Genomic DNA, 18,421 nt, shown 5'->3' with positions numbered 1-18,421 from the left:
TTATATAAAAAATTCTTTTTGTGCATTAATCTCTCTGCAGTTGTTGATTTTTGAGACGACGCCATCAGATTGACAAATGCGTTCTTTTCAACAGGAAACGGTTTGTAGTCAATCAGATGTCTCCTTCATTTTTAGCCAATGACATGAGCACGACCCTACAATGGTGTGGTTTATGCATTCAGGACGTAGCGTAAAATCTACACATTCTGCATAGTAAATAGGGGGATATTTCATTTTTTTTCAAAGCCTGTGTTGTGTCTCACTGCAGATACTCCCCTACACTGCCTTGTCATGCTCTGTGAACACTTACATACTGTTTCGACCCTGAAGTTTTATTTCGCATTGCACATGGCGTCTGCCGATCGCCGCTGTTAGCTAAAAACGATCAAATGCATTACCAAACATTATAGATTGCTTCAATATCCCTATTAAACTAATGGTGGCTTGTTTTTTACTTTAGTGGTAGGTTGCTTAAATAGCAACAAAATATATATAACCTTTATATGGATAGCATGTGTTCACTGGAGCAGCATCAATGGAGGCTGGTTACACAACCTTTTTAGAAACATATATTATATATCTATTTAAAATGTATAAACATGAGATTGTATTTTGAAAAAACTAAGTCAATAAAGGAAAAATAGGGGTTGATCTATTGACCGTATTTCTGCTGCCCTTACTTTGATAAAAAAAAGCAGCAATCAAAAACTGGAAATTAATCTGAGAACAGATTAAAAGCAACATAATTTAGTCTGCAGCTTCAGCAGAGCAGCCCCTGCTGACTGACCTTTACCAGTCCCCTGGCGGGGCCCTCTCAGAGGGGCGTGGTCGGGGGCCTCCTCCAGGGTCATTGAGCGAATCACAGTCTCACAAACAAACTGAGTCCCGCTGATGTCATCCTCCCCTTCCTCCTGAGCCGGGACTCCTCCCCCCTCTGCTCCGGATCCCGCCCCATGAGGGACATCTGAGTAACAGGAAGTTGGACAAATGTTATGTCTTCAAATCAGCTTCTATTTGAAAAAAGCATTTCTTCTGCGGTGATAGGATGCCCTCGATGATTTCATTTCATCAGTTTGTTTCTGTCGTTCCATTAAATGAAGTGTTACAATGGAGTCCTGAACCCGAAAAAGAGCTAGCATTTCCGGTCCCTTAGTCTCAAAATCAAGAGTTTTTTGGTTAGATTCTTGTTAATACAAGCTAACAAGATCTTCACGTTTTGTTCTACGACATTGTGGCAGCGGGTTGTGGTTAGAGCGCCGGATGCTGGATTGATGGGAGTGGCTCAGCCGGAGACAAGACAGCTGATCAGAATCAGGTAATGAGGTTCTCTAAAGCATGCTGATCCTGATTCTGGTCTCTCTTGCAGTAGGCTGGGTCCTGAGAGGAGGACCGTTTGACACCAAGCTGTCTCAGGAAATAGTTTCATCTGTTTCATATAATCTCCCGAGTCGGGATCCCGAAAGAGATCCTGACTGACCAGGGCACGTCATTTACGTCACGCACACTACGCAAGCTGTACAAACTTTTTGGCGTCCACTCAATCCGGACTAGTGTTTACCATCCTCAGACCGATGGCCTGGTGGAGAAGTTTAACAAAACACTAAATAACATGGTTCGTAAGTTGCTTCACGAAGTTAGTCGTAATTGGGGGGAAATGGTTAGACCCTCTGTTGTTTGCAGTGTGGGAGGTGCCCCAGTCCCCCACGGGATTTTTTCCCTTAGAGCTATTATTTGTCCGGAAGCAACGGGGTGTATTGGACCTAATTAAGGAAAACTGGGAGGAGTGTCTGAAGACCAGTACAAATTAAATTCAATATGTGATGGACCTGCGGGCTGATATCACATGAGAATTTGCTCCAGGCTCAGGAGCGTCAGCAGCGCCTGTACAACAGAGGGTCGAGACTAAGACAATTTTCATTGGGAGATAAAGTGCTTGTATTACTCCCATCCTCTAGCTCTAAATTACTCGCCAAGTGGCAAGGACCCTTCGTGGTCACACTGCGAGTGGGGGACGTACTGTATATTATGAGGTGGTGCGTCCTGACAGGGGGGGAGCAACACAGATTTACCACCTTAACCTCCTCAAAGCATGGAGCGAGGTGGCGTCTGTTTCTCTGGCCACCACAGTGATCGAGTGAGATGAGTTGTGGGCGGTCTGTTGTGACGACCATCTCTCACCGGGTCAGAGAGCAGACGTTGCCTCGTTGCAAAGGCAGTTTGCAGATGTGTTCTCCCCATTGGCAGGGCGCAACTCTCTAATCCACCACCACATAGAAATGTCCATTCTTTCACGGCCCTATCGGTTGCCAGAACACAAAAAGAAAATTGTTCAGAGGGAGCTTCAGGCCATGCTAGAAATGGGAGTGACAGAAGAGTCCACCAGTGAATGGTGCTAACCCGTCGTGCTGGTACGCAAGTCCGACGGGTCAATCCAGTTCTGTGTGGACTACCGCAGGGTGAACGAGGTGTCCAAATTCGATGCCTACCCAATGCCCCGGGTCGACGAACTCCTGGATCAGCTAGGCACTGCTCGCTTTTACGCAACACTGGATTTAACCAAGGGCTATTGGCAGATTCCCCTATGACAAGAGTCCACGGAAAAAACGGCTTTCTCCACTCCGTATGGTTTGTACCAATTTGTCACACTTCCTTTCGGGTTGTTCGGGGCCCCTGCCAACTTCCAGCGGCTCATGGACCGGGTCCTGCGTCCCGACTCTGCATATGCTGCCAAATAGTTAGGCGATATGGAGCACGTAGTGGAGCATGTAGTCGAGCATGCGCGTGAACTGCGAGAGCCGGAGCCTTGCAGCGGCGAAACTGTGGCGCGCTTCATTGCACCGCATGTGTGCATAAGCTGAAGTGCGCCGCATTTGCGCATCAGATGAGGCCCCCTCCGCAAGATGAGGCCACCTCCGCAAGATGAGGCCCCCTCCACAAGATGAGGCCCCCTCCGCAAGATGAGGCCCCCTCCTCAAGATGAGGCCCCCTCCGCAAGATGAGGCCCCATGCAGTCTGCGTGATCTGCGTGTAGGGAGGGGGGGTCCTGAAAACATGTAAGTACCATAAACGTTTGTTGTCAAATAATTTATTCACTGCAATATTCCAAAATCCAATTGAAAAATCCCATTGCTTTTGTTCAGAGAGCCCTTCACTGCACCACACTATTACTGTGGTCTATATAAAGCTTTAGTCTAGTCCACAAGCATCAAGACAATAACTAAACTCTATCATGTTTATTGGTTAAAATGCCTCAGTACATCTCTTCTACAACTGCTTTCTATCAATTGCTGTTGCTATAATACAGAGATGCCCAGTACGTCGACCGCGGGGGCAATGCTGGTAGATCACGAGTCATTCACAAAAAAAAAATCCAGCTCCGTTAAAATAGACAAAACAGGTTTTGATCCCTCCTCCCTTGGCCTCCCTGCCACTTAATTCAGGAGTTTACTTGATTGACAGAAAAAGCGACCTATCGCTTTCCAGTCTGTTAACCCAGAATGCAAAGCGATACAAAATCAGTCAAGTGCCGGGAAAACTCAAATTAAGTTAAAGAGACAAACAAGAGACAAACAATAAAATGAGTGCAGGAACGAGCAAAAAGCTAAATGCCACATACCACATTCAAAGGTCATTTGCCTTATTTGTAAAGCAAGCGTCGCACTGCCAAAGAAAGGTAACGTGGAGAGGCATTATCGGAGTGTTCACAAGGCATATGACAGCGACTTCCCTCGGAGTAGCGAGTTGAGAAAGGTCATGTATTATTGCTACAAAAACATTATCTTGCAGTCTTAGTGTCTCCAACTCGTTTCTAACATGCAAAAATACAAACAAATGCGTCTATGGTCGGTGCATTTTCGATCTTTCCAATCGAGACGAGATCTCTCTCTTCCGTCTGTGTGCGAGGGGGCGGGGCAGTTTACACACACACGGCTGCTACATGCAGCAACACACGGAGGAGATGGCGGAGAGAAGCGCTCCAAGGTGTGGTTAAATGTTACCCGTCTTGAGGTGGACAATGCTCGTTGCCAATAGTGTTTAGTATGTAAAGGCGTTGCAATTTGTCCAAACATTTAGCAAAAGTCCACCAAATCCAAACGGAGGAATGCACCGGGTTCGACTGTCTTTCTAGTAGCTCTGTAGCCCCCCCATCCATGAGTAACGTTTCCACGTCAGGTGTTATGTATGCTAGCAGCAACACACGGAGTTAACTCAATGATACAATCATGGGTTAATGATTAGAGGTAACAGAGTTACTCTTTATTTTGTTAAAGTTTCAGCTATTCTGTTTACAGTTCTGTCATCAGATTATTTAATACGATTTGTTAAAACATTGTTGTTTCTTTTGATGTGAAATATTATTTATTTAATTTAAATAAAAAGCAATGTTAGTTTTGTTCACAATGTGTTTAGTTAGGTTAATAATATATGTATTTTTTAATCAAGTATTCATCTTTATTGTCTTCATTGTTAGTTTCCACATGCCTAAAACAACCTCAAGCTAAATCTAAAAGTTGATGGCTAAATAAGAGCGTTTGAGAAATTGTGCAAGGCATACAGTAATAGTCTGAATAGTCGATTAATCGTTTCATTAATCGATAGATTAATCGATTATCAAAATAGTTGTTTGTTGCAGCCCTATTGTAGTTATCCCATGTATAAATAAAACGTGTTATTCAGCAACCCTTGCAATTTGGGATTTTATTTTTGGTTGGTAGACCTTGGTGAGCTGGTCATTTCAAAAGTAGCTCACCAGCCAAAAAAGTGTGGGCACCCCTGCTATAATAGGTAGCTCCACATTGAGGGTACTGGACTCCAAAGAGAAGTGCTGACCATATATAGCATTCTGTGGTGTCAGTTGTTTCACTGAGCAGATGTTGGACAGGGGACATTTGTCTTTTTCTTTGCATTAAGTATGAGCGAAACAGTTCACACATGCATTTAAGGCTGTGCATGCTTTCCTCAATGATCCACCAAGAACCTTGAGCAAATATGAATAGAAAACTCCTTTACCCATAATGCTATTGATGACTTCAGTCTCTTCCTGGATGAGACCCAGAGAGGGACTGCTTTTGTCCTGCAGGTGGCCATCTTGAGGCAGAGGGGACATGCATGGGGTCATGTCTGAACGGATAAAATACATCAGAGACTGAAGTCTGTTCATCAGCCAGGCCCCCGACATGTAGCACTGATTTATAATCATTCAGAATCACAATCAGAGCTTCAGGGAAAAACTGAAAAACCACAACTGTATCCGCCTCAGTAGAGGATATTGTTGGTTTTTCGCTACAATATTATATGTCTGTATTGTTGATTCAAACAATATCAATATCAGCTTTGAACACACACACCAACCAGAGGACACACAGGAAGTGGTCTTACCAGCAGGTGTGTTGTTGGGGACACTCTCCAGCTCCTGCACGATGTTGATGTCCAACAGCTCAAAAGACAGCAGATCCTGAGAGATCAGCAACAACAGATAGCTAGTAAACACTCTGAACGACATTATGGGAGACGTAGGAGGCAGAGTTTTAGGAGTTTGACCTAGACTACATATAAAAAGTCAGGATTTCAGCCTCTGCTGTTTCAATTTGGACCGTCACTTGTGAGTGTGTAAGACCACACTAAATCCCCAGACCTTTAAGTCATTTATCAAGGAAAATTCTATAATGTGACAATGTGCTGCTTGTGTTAAACTCTACTTTTGTTTGAGAACAAACAACCTCCAGTGGGTGCTGAAAACAAATGTCAAATACATATTAAGTAGCCCAAAAAGATAATAAAATCCAAGCTGGCAAAGCCAGTCTGTCAGTGGTGCAAGGAGCTATGTGGACACAGGCTCATTTTCACACTAGCTTACATTTGGCGTATTATATATGACCTGAATATGCCCCTTCCTGCTTTACATTATTATTACATACTGTACAGCAAAAGTTAACGTTGGAATTTAAAATGATATATGTGTTTTAAACTATGGAGTGGACACAGTGGGAGGACTGCTTCTGATCAGCAGTAATCCTACACCACCAACTGCATGTGCTAGCAGCAGAATAAATGTAAAGTTTAAAGTTGTTACATGTCTACTGAGTACATTTATTTTCAGGATTAAGTTACTAGTTATGTTGCACATTAAGATGGGTAACACAACAGCATTATACATGAACCCAACAGCAGAGGTGGGAAGTAACTAAGTAGATATACTCAAGTACTTACTTAAGTACAATTTTGAGAGACTTGTACTTTTATATTTCCATTGTATGCTACTTATACTCCACTACAGTTCAGAGGTAAATTGTGTACTTTTACTCCACAACATGTATTTAATACCTTTAGTTACTTTACAGATGTGGATGAATGATGTGAAATATAATCAAGTATTAAATCAGACTTTAGTTCCACCTGGAGTAAATTCACAAGCTACCCTGCAGTCAGGGTTGGGTTGTAACGGAATACATGTAACGGCTTTATGTAATCTGAATACAAAAATCAAGTAACTGTATTCAGCTCGCGTTACTTTTTGAAAAACGAGTAATCTGATTACAGTTACATCCGTAAACCTGAAGTGAATACATTTTGGATTACTTATTAGATTTCCTCACAACATTTAATATTCATGACTAAAGGTACAGCCGAATCATCGCAGCGCACAAAACCTATTACCGCCGCAGAGGGACCACAAAGAGGTTTGAAAAAAATGTGCGGGTCCGCTCAGTGAAACAATAACAACGAAACATGGAGGAACAAGTCTGCGTTTAAATCGTGGCGATATCGACACCACTTCGAATTTAAACACGACCATGGGAAGAATATCACGGTCCAGTGTACCTTGGCCCTTTCTCATTTCATCAAATCCCCCTCCTCGACTCCTCGGTCCTCCGGTAGTGACCCGGAAATGAATTTCAGCGCGCCATGTTGAAGGACATCTAATTTCTCTAAATGCACTTCGAGGACCGAGGATTGAGCGTCGAGGAGGCTCTCTGGAGGAGCTATAACCGAGGATACACTGATGGGTCCTCCAAGGTCTTCCACGGCTCCTTCGTAGATGCATTCCCGGGAACAGAGATGTTTCAAAGAGTCGTGACGCACGGGCGGACTTATCTCAGCCAATGACAGCTCTGCATGCATCCCCTGGATATTATTTTATTAACTGCTTTCATCGTGACGCGATGTTTACAGTGAGAACAGCTGTGAGGTCCGTGCAGAAAGCAGAGCAGTGTGTGTAATATATATCACTCAGTATAACTGGCCTACTCTCTTTATTTGCTTTAGTTTAGTAGATATCTACAAACAAAGAGTCAATATTTTTCTAAAACCATTTAGTGCTTCACATAATAAAATACACAACGGCTGTAGCCTGATTATATGCTTTAGGAGCTGTAGGTGCGTGTGGTACAGTGTGTAGGTGTGTGTGTGTGGTACAGTGTGTAGGTGTGTGCGTGGTACAGTGTGTAGGTGTGTGTGTGGTACAGTGTGTAGGTGTGTGTGTGTGGTACAGTGTGTAGGTGTGTGCGTGGTACAGTGTGTAGGTGTGTGTGTTGTACAGTGCGTAGATGCGGCGGACAGACGGGTCTCAGTTGGTTTGGTGTCCTCTGCTTACTTTTAATACTTGTAAATAAAACTTTTGGCCCGTAATTTCAATTCCTCATTGTAGCGACCAGAGACGGGAGAGGGGGGGGTCATGAACACATCTGTCCATCAGAGTGCTGCTGTGCCTCCTGTCATCATTAATGGACGTCTCTTTAAAATGACCGCTCAGAGGAGAGGAGTTCTCATTTCTCTAACCGCCTGCTGCTCTCCCTCCTCTCTCCTCGGCTCCCCTCCTCGGCTCCTCCGCTCGCATCTCCTTTGGGCGGGACTAAGTCTCGAGGATAGGAGTCGACGAGGGGAGTCGAGGAGGGGAGTTAGAGAAATTAGAAAGAGCCCTTGTGTCTTCCAACCATCAATATACTGTCTGCATCAAAGGACTCCACGTCTAATCTTAAAAAGCACTCGCATGACCGATGAACACTTTGAGCAGGTGCTCCTGTTACGCTACAGCAAAATCGCCACTGTGCAGTAGAGTGAAATTGACTCCCAAAACCTGAGATTGAATGTTTTTGTTTTTTTTTCATTTTAATTCATGTCCTACCAACACTGGCAGGACAGAAGGCGACATGCCCGTTCTAAGCCGTGTCCCTCACTCCTCACATCCCAAGCTGCATCCCCAAAAAGTTTATTATGTTGTTACATCGTTTCAGATGTTATGTTTCAGTTGTGCTCTTGATAAGCCATTAAAACAGTAAAAACAAGTTCAGTTTCCTTTTGCTTTTTGTGTCTCCTGCACACCAAAACATACCCATCTGTGATGGAAAAAGAAAGTAATCCAAAAGTTATCTAAAAGTAATCTGAATACGTTGTAACTGTATTCGGATTACTTTCAGAGCCATGTATTCAGAAATCAGTAACTGATTACATTTACAAAGTAACCCTCCCAACCCTGCCTGCAGTATACAAAGTCCTTCAAACTAGCTGCACCTTTAGCAGCTTTGAGAACACTTTCATGATCAATCATTATAAAACATATCATATCTATTATTCTGAAATGGACCAATCTGCACAATGACTACTTTTACTGTCGCTACTTTCACTATATTTTGATGAGAATACTTTTCTACTTTTACTTGAGGAACATTTTGAATGCAGGACTTTTACTGTAACAGAGTATTCCTACACTCTGGTACTTCTACTTTTACTCAAGTACAAGATCCGAGTACTTAATACTACCTCTGCCCAACAGTATTTTAGGTAGTTAACATTATTTCTACCTAGCTTCAGCCATGAAATATATATTATCCTGAATTCGAACATTCTACATAATGATTTTTATATTTTTGGCACTTTAAGTACATTTAACTGAATATACATCTGTGCTTTAACTTGATTACAATGAAAAATGCAGGACTTTTACTATAGTATTACTACACTGTGCTCAGAGTACTTTCCCACCACTGTGTGTGTTAAATATGAGACAACAATTAGAAGGTGTGCCTGTGGTTATGAGGGTGAGGATTATGCATTATTAAAAATCTACTAAACATTACATTGAATGTTCAGCAGCCAATAGTGTGCTGGGTGCAGGTGTGTTACCTGAGCAGTGAGTAGGTCCACAGAGGGGATGTAGTACTCCTCTTGGTCCACGGTCATCAACGGTTGCTCTGGAGCGGCACAGGCCTTCCCATCCTTTGCCGCCGGGTTCTTACCCTGCAGAGAAGCTCATACTTACACACCCTTATCTGCAGTGTGTCGCTATGTGTGTGTGTTTATACATCACTGTGCATTCCTATTTTATATCAATGCATTTATTCAGTCTTATCAGAATCCTTTTTCTTGGTTGTACCTGTGGGGTGACACAGGGGGACACCAGGATCCCGTCAGCCATCATGGGGGCCGGGGCCAGAGGGTCCACCACGATGCTGCACCAAACCCTGGGGCCAAACTGCTCTCCGCCGTGGGCCAGACGCCAGTGGGAGGTGTAGGAGCCCTCCATCCCGGGGGCACACAGCGCTACACTCACTATACCAACCTGCACACACACAGCAGGAAAATGCTTACCACATAAATAACAAGATAGAGGTGCATTTACAATGATTATCTAAAAATGCAGACTCTCACCTGTCCTGGCTGGAGGAAGGGGACAGAGACTTCTCTCCAACGATCCCCAGAACCCACCGCCAGGTTCCCCCACATGAACTTCAGCTGGGGGAAGCAAAACAAGTGAAATATGATCAGAATCAGAAATGCTTCGGAGTCGTTCATTGTTACCGCGTAGGAGAAAGTGCAGATACTTGTTTTTAAACGTCATTTTAGAATGTGTTTCTGTTGCATTATATCTTAATGCTTTTAATGGTTATTAGACCTTTGCGTTTCCTTGTGTTGAAATGTGCTACATATATTGACTTGCTTTTCTGTTAAAAAAAGAAAAAGACGAGGCAATATAATAAAAATCTAAGTATTTAAAAAGTGAACATATAGAAGTAATGCTCCCTCATCAACGGTAGTTCCTGTATCCCGTAGCATATCTTTTAAAGCTCTAATCTAATCAAAAGTTATTCATGGTTTCCAGAAGTTTCCCGGAGATTTCTTTGGGCTACTCTGACCAGCTTTTGGACCAGCATTACTGGCTATCATTTCCATTATGTACACTTTACATATACAAAAGGTTTTAAAATCAAGTTGGCAGATCGGAGCCCTTTCATCCTCCCCAGAAGTAGAACCCTTACCAATTTCTCCAATGGCACAAGATGCCTTCTAACACACTTGGCATATTCCCATGAAATGTGCTCATGTGCTATCCTCACAGGAGGATGAACTCTTACCTTCGTATCAGCGCTCCAGCTGATTGTCCCAGTGTTCCTCATCTTCCAGTACTTGATAAACTTTGTCCCTGGTCGCAGTCTGGTTCCATCGGGAAGGTTCTCATCCAGAAAAGTGGCCGTCATGTTAGGAACCACCAGGGGACAAGGACGCTTTGGACGCCTGGGAAAGAAATAAAGTCCTGCATGGATCTTGAGATGTTCTTTTAAAGATGTGTTCACAAAAGTTCAGACCAGCTGTGGTAATTTGTTTCACATCCAAGTATATTTAAATAAACATATAATTGAAACATGCATCAGGCATAGAGTGTAGCTGGAATGAGTCTTGAACCTGGTCATGAGTTAGCATTCTTATCACTAGGCTCGGTCCTCACAGGTTTTTGGTATGATTCCTGAAATGTGATCTGTGTTTTATATTAGCTTACAATATATTCACATTTTGTACACATATATAACGTCAGAAGCTTTTATGTGTTACGCATTAAAAACAGCAGCTGTCTTAAGGAGACTACTTAACGTTACCACGTCCAACATTAGCTGCCTTTAGCTTAGCAAATTTGACATGAAGTCATGTGATTGTGATGTAATTTGCTTATAGCATTATGTTAAATTCCACTTATGTGCATGTTTGCCAACTAGCTTACACCTACTTAAAAGTGACACTGCATGAAGATATATTTCTATTGGAAAAGTAAAAGACATTTGTTTCAAATTACTTTAGCTAATTTGGACCCCAGAAGCTGTTTGTTTTTAGTATCTTACTCTGGGCTGCTGTGCTGAGTGGCCCGAGGCTGAAGGAGGACGGGGGAGGAGCTTCCCTCGCGGTGGGAGGAGCTCCACTGTATGCCCCGCCTCTCCATCCTCAGCTGTTTCCGGATCTCTTTGACCTCGGCCTTCAGCAGGCGCTTCTCCGCCTTCAGACGTTGCTTTTCTGCCTTTCTGAAACTGCGGTCGCCTCGCCGGTAGAACCTGAGAACGACAGTAGGGTTTGAGCCACTATAAAATGACTAAATTATCAAATGTGCCGTCATTGCACCCAATTGTCCCCCATATATCTTGGCTGGGATCAGTGCCATTAGCAGGCTTTTCATTTACTTCTTTAAAAAAATGTTTCGTGAATGAATCAACGAACAAAATGAGGGTTGCAGTCATATTACATGTCACTTGTTATACGCTTTTATCCAAAGCGACTTAGATACTCAATACTGTGGGTAATCCCCAGGAGCAATTTGGGGTGAAGTGTCTCACGGACACAATGACATGCTGACTGCAGTGGGGTTTGAACCTGTGCTCCCCTGATCAGAACACCAACGTACTAACCCACTGCGCCACAGCCTCCCTCCTATACAGATGTAGCGCTTCGTTTCGGACGCCTACCCGGGCGGGTCCCTGCTGAAAAGGAAAACCCCCCGCAGGACTTGATACGCCCCCTTGATAAATACATTTAATTATAATGAAATCAGCTGCAATGGATCATGAATCCACCAGGGGGAGCCCTGATTGAAAGCTGCCACACTGGAACTCATGTGAAACAAACAGCTGATAGATCGTAGGTATCTGATATAGCGGATATTTGTTAAGATATGTCACGGATAGGATCATATTCTGTGCTAAATAAGAGACATGTAATCATTTACTAAACACCACCATGTTTTTATTTAACAAAATAATGTTGTTTAATTCACGTTGGCGTAGGTACAAAACCATCGCTATGTTTTTAGATCAGGAAATGCAGCCCGGCTCAAACAAACGATTTTCAATCATCATCCTCACGATCATTTAATGTATCATATGTTCGCGAGTTGAAATGCATGCACTAGCCTACATTTAATTTAATTGTAATGAAATAAATGTCGTTTAATCCACATCATTTACTGTGATAATTGTTTACTGTTGTGCACATTACTTTTCGCTGCATGATGCACCCCTGGTTAGAAGCTAAACTGCATTTCGTTGTCTCATTTCGTTCGTTGCAATAACAATAAAGTTGAATCTAATCTTGAGCAGGAACAAATGTATTTAGTGCATATCTGACATTAACGATTGAACACATTTGTGCATTCTTTAAACCGAGTCAAACCGACTCCGGAGGTGGCGGCACATTAACGTGTGCACCTTGTTTAACTTGAAGGTGCCTGATGACATGTAATAATTCAAATAAAATCATATTTCGTTTCTTTTTAACGAAATAAATGTGGTTTAATCCACATCATTTACTGTGATAATTGTTTACTGTTGTGCACATTACTTTTCAATGCGTGATGCACCCCTGGTTAGAAGCTAAACTGCATTTCGTTGTCTCATTTCGTTCGTTGCAATAACAATAAAGTTGAATCTAATCTTGAGCAGGAACAAATGTATTTACTTAGTGCATATCTGACATTAACGATTAAACACAAATATGTGCATTCTTTAAACCGAGTCAAGCCGACTCCGGAGGTGGCGGCACATTAAGGCCACGGCCCCACGAGGACGCAAACGGTCGTTTGCGTTACTGCTTGGTGTCATATAGACCGTTCTGCCACACTAGGGCGACCAAAAATGACAGTAAACAACTGCGGAAATGATAATGGGTCCCAAGGTGGATAGAACGGCATACGCAACGCTCTGGGGGGTCCAACGGTTCCGTGTGTAAGCCCTATACGATCATTTTCTGATAATGATGAGGCCCCCGCCTCTCCCCACCTCTGCTGCTCACCCCCCGCGTCAAAGGAAACTGCACACTGAATTCAGATTATTTATCTTCGATATGGACATAAACGCGAGTGAAGTCTAATCTGACAGGACGGAGACACGTAGCTCTGCTCACCTGCAGCTCCTCCCGCTGTGATGCAACGGTGAACGGAGCAAAACACACACTTCAAGTCAGATCATCGCCCTTAGCTATTTTAATTACCTCTCAAACTACCTAAACTAGTTATAAATATGTTTATTTTTACTTTCGGCCGGGTCACTTCTTACTGGATCAGCTGCTGCATGAGACAGACACTGACGCTGTCCGAAGAGAGGGAGGAAAAAGAGAGGCTCCATGTATTTTATTATTATATTATATAGAGTCGTTATTCATTTGTTTTAAAGCTCAATAAATAACAAAGAAGACCTTTGACCGGCACTTTTATAATTTTGTCCGGAAGATTTCAACTTTAATACACGTTGACTGGCGAAAAACTCTGCCCGGTTCCCTCTGCCCCCACCGCGGAGAATAAACAGAAGGGCAACCATGACAACCATGCTTCTTCGCTGCTTTTGTGGAGGAAGTTACAGCGCCACGTACAGGCTCCTGCCTATGTACTGCAGCTTCTCCAGCGGTTGGAGCTAAACGGAGCTGTCTCGTGTGGACTTGTTTGAGACGCGTTGCGGCTCGCCTCGAAAGTAGACGAGAATAGCCGATCGCAGCCGGGGGAGGTTTGGCAAATTGCAAACAACTTTAAGGTGCATGCCGCCACCTCCGGAATCAGCCTGACTCGGTTTGCATAAATAGAATGCACACATGTGTTTAATCGTTAATGTCAGATATGTACTAAGTAAATACATTTGTTCCTGCTCAAGATTAGATTCAACTTTATTGTTATTGCACATATTACAGATACTAAGACAACGAAATGCAGTTTAGCTTCTAACCAGGAGTGCAACAAGCAGTAAAGTGAAAAGTAATGTACACAATCTACAGAATAAAAGATAGAATGAATTGAATGATGAACAAACAGTGAGGGGTATGAATACACTAGATATACACAGTAGCCTGTGAGCAGTATGAACAGTGTGTATGAATATGCTAAGATATATAAAGTATGAAAACGGAAAGCAGTGCAAGTATAGTATAAAATATATAGATATTAATTTCATGATGATAAACATTGTGGAACAAACACATGACCAGACCTTTCACCAGCCCCCCACCCCCCATGTTGATGTGAACTCTTTGTTTAAAACGAATTGGCCATCGGAATGTGTGGAGGAATTCCCCCAAGGGGGATGGTCGCATTCCACAGCTCTCCCCCCAGCCAAGACACACATTGAGTCCAGAAAATGAATGTTATTAAGAGCTGTAAATATAATAAGCCATTCTTCTCTTGCATACATATATTGTCTTCAGACATGCATATATTATGTTTAATATTAAATGTAAACATTGAATGAATCTGCATGAGAGCAAAATGTATAAATATGAGCATTAAAATATATGAATATGAGAACAAAATGCATGAATGTGTGAGTGACAATATATGAATGTGTGCTGTCCGATAGTCCACCATTTCCACCTGAAATATCAAACATTTAATAAAAGGGAAAAACAATGAACAAGACTTAACCTATTAATAATAATGTATTATGTTTATTCCGTTTGGATGTAAGATTTTTGACTTTGTTTAGAGCAGTGATCTTCTCTGCGGCAGAGAGCCAAGCGCTGTCAGACCGGACCTAACCCTGAAAAGTATTATCATCTGAAATTAATCATTATGTTATTATATATAGATATTATGTACAATAACATGTATATCTTCTCTCTCCATTTCCTGCCGTCTCTGTTCGGTTCCCGCCGTCCCTCTTCGTCTCTTTTCGTCTCGCTTCGTATCACTCCGTTTACCTGATTACCTCACCCCCCCCTGGTACATGCATCCTGTTGAGCAGGATCTACAGTTTCCAGTATTTTCCGTTTCGTAAAATGATCAAATACGGCGAAGATATTAAAATATGTGCTTCCATTTCTCATACTTTTGAAATGTATTAACTTTATATTATCGTATCTCCGTGTTTACTGGGTCTTTTTGCATGAAACAAAGACTGGCATATCGTTTCAAGCCAGTACGTTCGACAGAAACACACGGCAATGTTGTCCTGACTGTTGTTTTTATGCGGCACCGGCTTGAACAGGTCATGTGATCTGATCACGCCGGCGTGACGGTCGACTCCAAAGGGTTAATATTACATACATATAAGTATTGTTACAACTTGTATTTACAAATACTCTGTTGTACTTATTGATGCATAAATGTGTTCATCCATTCAATGTGGCATCTGCTATAATGGGGTTAATGTATGATATTACTTAATAATACAATACATTAGAATATATGATATGATAATTACATTTGAGTTTTATTCATTTCTTATTTTATAGTTTCTCATTATTATTATTTTTATTTTTATCGCTCATCTTATTTTTGATTTTATTAATCTGTGCTATCCTGTTTTTTACTCTCACTACTGTGAAAAAACACCCCAACAATATTACAAAAAATATACTGCATAAAGCAAACTATATACTTTATTTGATCTAAAATATTGATATTTTTTCATTATAGTAGCCTGTGAAAACCATAACAAATAAGTGATTAAATGCTACAGTATTCAGCAAACACAACTACAGAGCTGCAAACATTGCAAACAGACTATTTTCTATAATACCCAGTTGTCTTTGTGTATTTGTGAATGAAGCGCCATCTCATGGTTAAATCCTGTAATTGAACAAATGGAGAACTTTGGCAACGCCCTCTAGCAATTTGGCAACACCCCCAGCCACTGGCATCCACTGGGTTTTTGACTGGGACACACCCATGTGTCAACTGCAGCCACAGTGACTACAGACAGCTTTGCTTCAATACCCCCAGATGTTGACATCAGGAGAAACGTGCTGCAGATTTGAAAAATCCAAAACAAGAAAAACCAAATCAAATACATCAGCAGCAAAAAACACACAAATCCCAAAACGAAAGCGACTGGATCCTGCTGTTAGCCTGTCAACACGTCAGAGCTGCTTCATCTCTGACCCGAGGGACAGACCAGATGAGAGGTCTGTTTTTGGAGCAGAGTTGGATTTGAACCGCTCCACTTAGTGCTCCTACAAAGGCCTGGGACAGTTACAGCTACTAGTAATTTGACAGTTTCAGTTTTATATAAAAACAGTTATAGAATATTATGCAGATGAAAGTCCTAGTGTTATATAAACAGTTCCAATACCTGATCCTCTGCCAACTGAAACCACACACCGTTTCCTACGCTAATGCCTGAGTAATACATATCAAATAATATGAATACACTTTCTCGCAAGTTGCACTCTGCTTATAATACTTGCATACTTTTACTTAAAGAGGACATATTCTACTTATTTTCAGGTTCATATCAGTGTTTAGTGTCTCTCCTGTGACATGTCTCCATGCTTTAATGTTCAGAAAGCTCTTTATTGTTCTCATACTGCCTGTGCTGCAGCACCTCTTTTCCCCCTCTGTCTGAAACCAGAGCCCAGTCTGCTCTGATTGGTTACGATTTGATATTACTTTATTAGTCAGACCAAGTCTGAAATTTGACTTGCGTCACAGCAGCTCCATGTCCAACATCAACAGACAAATATCCAGGCACAAATACATGAAACACAAACAACAAACATTTAACATAACAGCACAATCAGTGAGAGAAAACAAGCTCAAAGAGCCTTTAGCGTGCATTTGATCTGGGATCAGCTCTGTATTTACTGAGAGGATTGACTGATGCACAAAGGAGTGCTTCAGTCTGACTTTATTGAATGGTGGAACCCTGTATCTCCGATTAGATGGTAGCAGTTCATATTCACTGTTCAGAACATGGTTTGGGTCAGAGATGATGTTGTTGGACAGCCTCAATAGGTTGTTATGATAGGCTGAGTCATAGAGTCTCTGACAGGGTTGACCAACAATCTTTGAGCAGATTTTTAACAGGTAGAGCAGTTTTGATTTTAAAGCTGCTGACAAACATTTGTACCAGGTAGTATTGCAGTACTGTATAAAGGACATGATCACAGATGTAAAGAACAACAGAAGAATTTCTCTGCTCGCGCCAAAAGACCTAAGACGGCGGAGAAAATTAATTATTTGTTTTGTCCTTTTGCACAGATATTCAATGTGATCCTTCCATGATAGCAGATGGTCAATCATTACACCCCAAGTATTTGTATGTAACGCTTGATTTCATCTGTATGGATGACAATGGGGACTTTATGGGAGACAGATGGTGAGCCAAAAATGATTTCCTCCGTTTTCTTGGTGTTGATCTCAAGAGCATTGCTATCCGTCCACTCAACCACCTGATTTACAGCCTGTTGGCACAGCTCAGGGTCGTCTGTGTTACTGAGCAGAGATATTATTGCAGTATCATCAGAGTACTTAATGATGACTTGATTTGGTGTGTTGGTACGACAATCATCAGTGTAGAGAGTAAAGAGCACAGCTGAACTCACGCAGCCCTGGGGGCCCCTACATTGGTTGTGATAGCAGATGACAGGGTTTTGTTGACCTTCACAAGTTGCTCTCTACTAGTGAGGAAAGCAGCATACCAGTAAATCAGGTATGGATTTACTTCCATTTTGGCCATTTTTGACACCAAGATGTCTGCTTGTATTGTGTTGAATGCTGATGAGAAGTCTAGGAAGAGGGCTCTTGCATAGGTGTTGCGTTTATCTAAATGTTTAGTGATGATGTGAACCAGACCGTCCACAGCATCTTCCGTACCGCACCCTTGTTTATAGGCAAATTGGTATGGATCCAGTTTGTCTTGTGTACTGATAAGAAATCGGAGCAGAATTATTTCTAGTGATTTCATAATCACTGAGGTGAGGGCTATTGGTCTGCAGTCCTTATGTTCTTTTGGGCATGAAATGTTGGGCAGCGGTTTGATGTGTGAAGTTTTCCATGACAGAGGGATGGTGTGAGTGTCAATAGAAGCCTGAAAGATGGGTTGCCACACTGGAGCCAGCTCAGTAGCAAAGTTTATCAGCAGAAAACCACTCCACCCATCTGGCCCAGCCACTTTCTTGGTGAAAGGTTTTTCTGACCTCTTCGACACTGATAGTAATTTTGTCAGAGGAAGCAGGTATTATGGTTTCGAGCATTTCAGTGCACTTTGCAGAATTAGTGACTCGAAACGGGTAAAGAAAGTGTTTAGTTCGATAGCAAAAACAAATAGTCACAATAGGTTTAGCTGAAGAAGTCATTCCTGTCATGGTTCTCATGGTGTCCCACACTTTTTGGGGGTTTTTGGCTTTAAAAGCATTTTCCAGATTAGCAAGCTGGCTCTGTTGTGATTGGTCAACCGCTCAG

At 42.2% G+C, this 18,421-nt stretch overlaps 1 protein-coding gene across 6 annotated transcripts in view; it reads right to left on the bottom strand.

Moving 5' to 3' along the window:
* Window positions 1-18,421, bottom strand: part of nbr1b (NBR1 autophagy cargo receptor b) — a 148,930-nt gene that overhangs the window by 85,125 nt on the left and 45,384 nt on the right. For 3 of the 6 annotated variants that reach the window (XM_079642017.1, XM_079642020.1, XM_079642021.1), the window contains 8 exons: window positions 11,112-11,318; window positions 10,353-10,512; window positions 9,649-9,732; window positions 9,374-9,559; window positions 9,124-9,237; window positions 5,380-5,455; window positions 5,011-5,121; window positions 788-964 (listed from right to left, as the gene is read on the bottom strand). In XM_079642017.1, the coding sequence (XP_079498143.1) occupies window positions 788-964; window positions 5,011-5,121; window positions 5,380-5,455; window positions 9,124-9,237; window positions 9,374-9,559; window positions 9,649-9,732; window positions 10,353-10,512; window positions 11,112-11,318 (1,115 nt within the window). The remainder of the gene's footprint in view (window positions 1-787; window positions 965-5,010; window positions 5,122-5,379; window positions 5,456-9,123; window positions 9,238-9,373; window positions 9,560-9,648; window positions 9,733-10,352; window positions 10,513-11,111; window positions 11,319-18,421) is intronic. The other 3 variants (XM_079642018.1, XM_079642019.1, XM_079642022.1) reach the window with 3 other exon arrangements.

The sequence above is a fragment of the Notothenia rossii genome (assembly GCF_949606895.1).
Source record: "Notothenia rossii genome assembly, chromosome: 8".
In the NCBI taxonomy this organism is placed as follows: domain Eukaryota; kingdom Metazoa; phylum Chordata; class Actinopteri; order Perciformes; family Nototheniidae; genus Notothenia; species Notothenia rossii.
The sequence above is the reverse complement of the archived record's forward strand: the minus strand, read 5'-3'. Positions and strand labels throughout refer to the sequence as shown.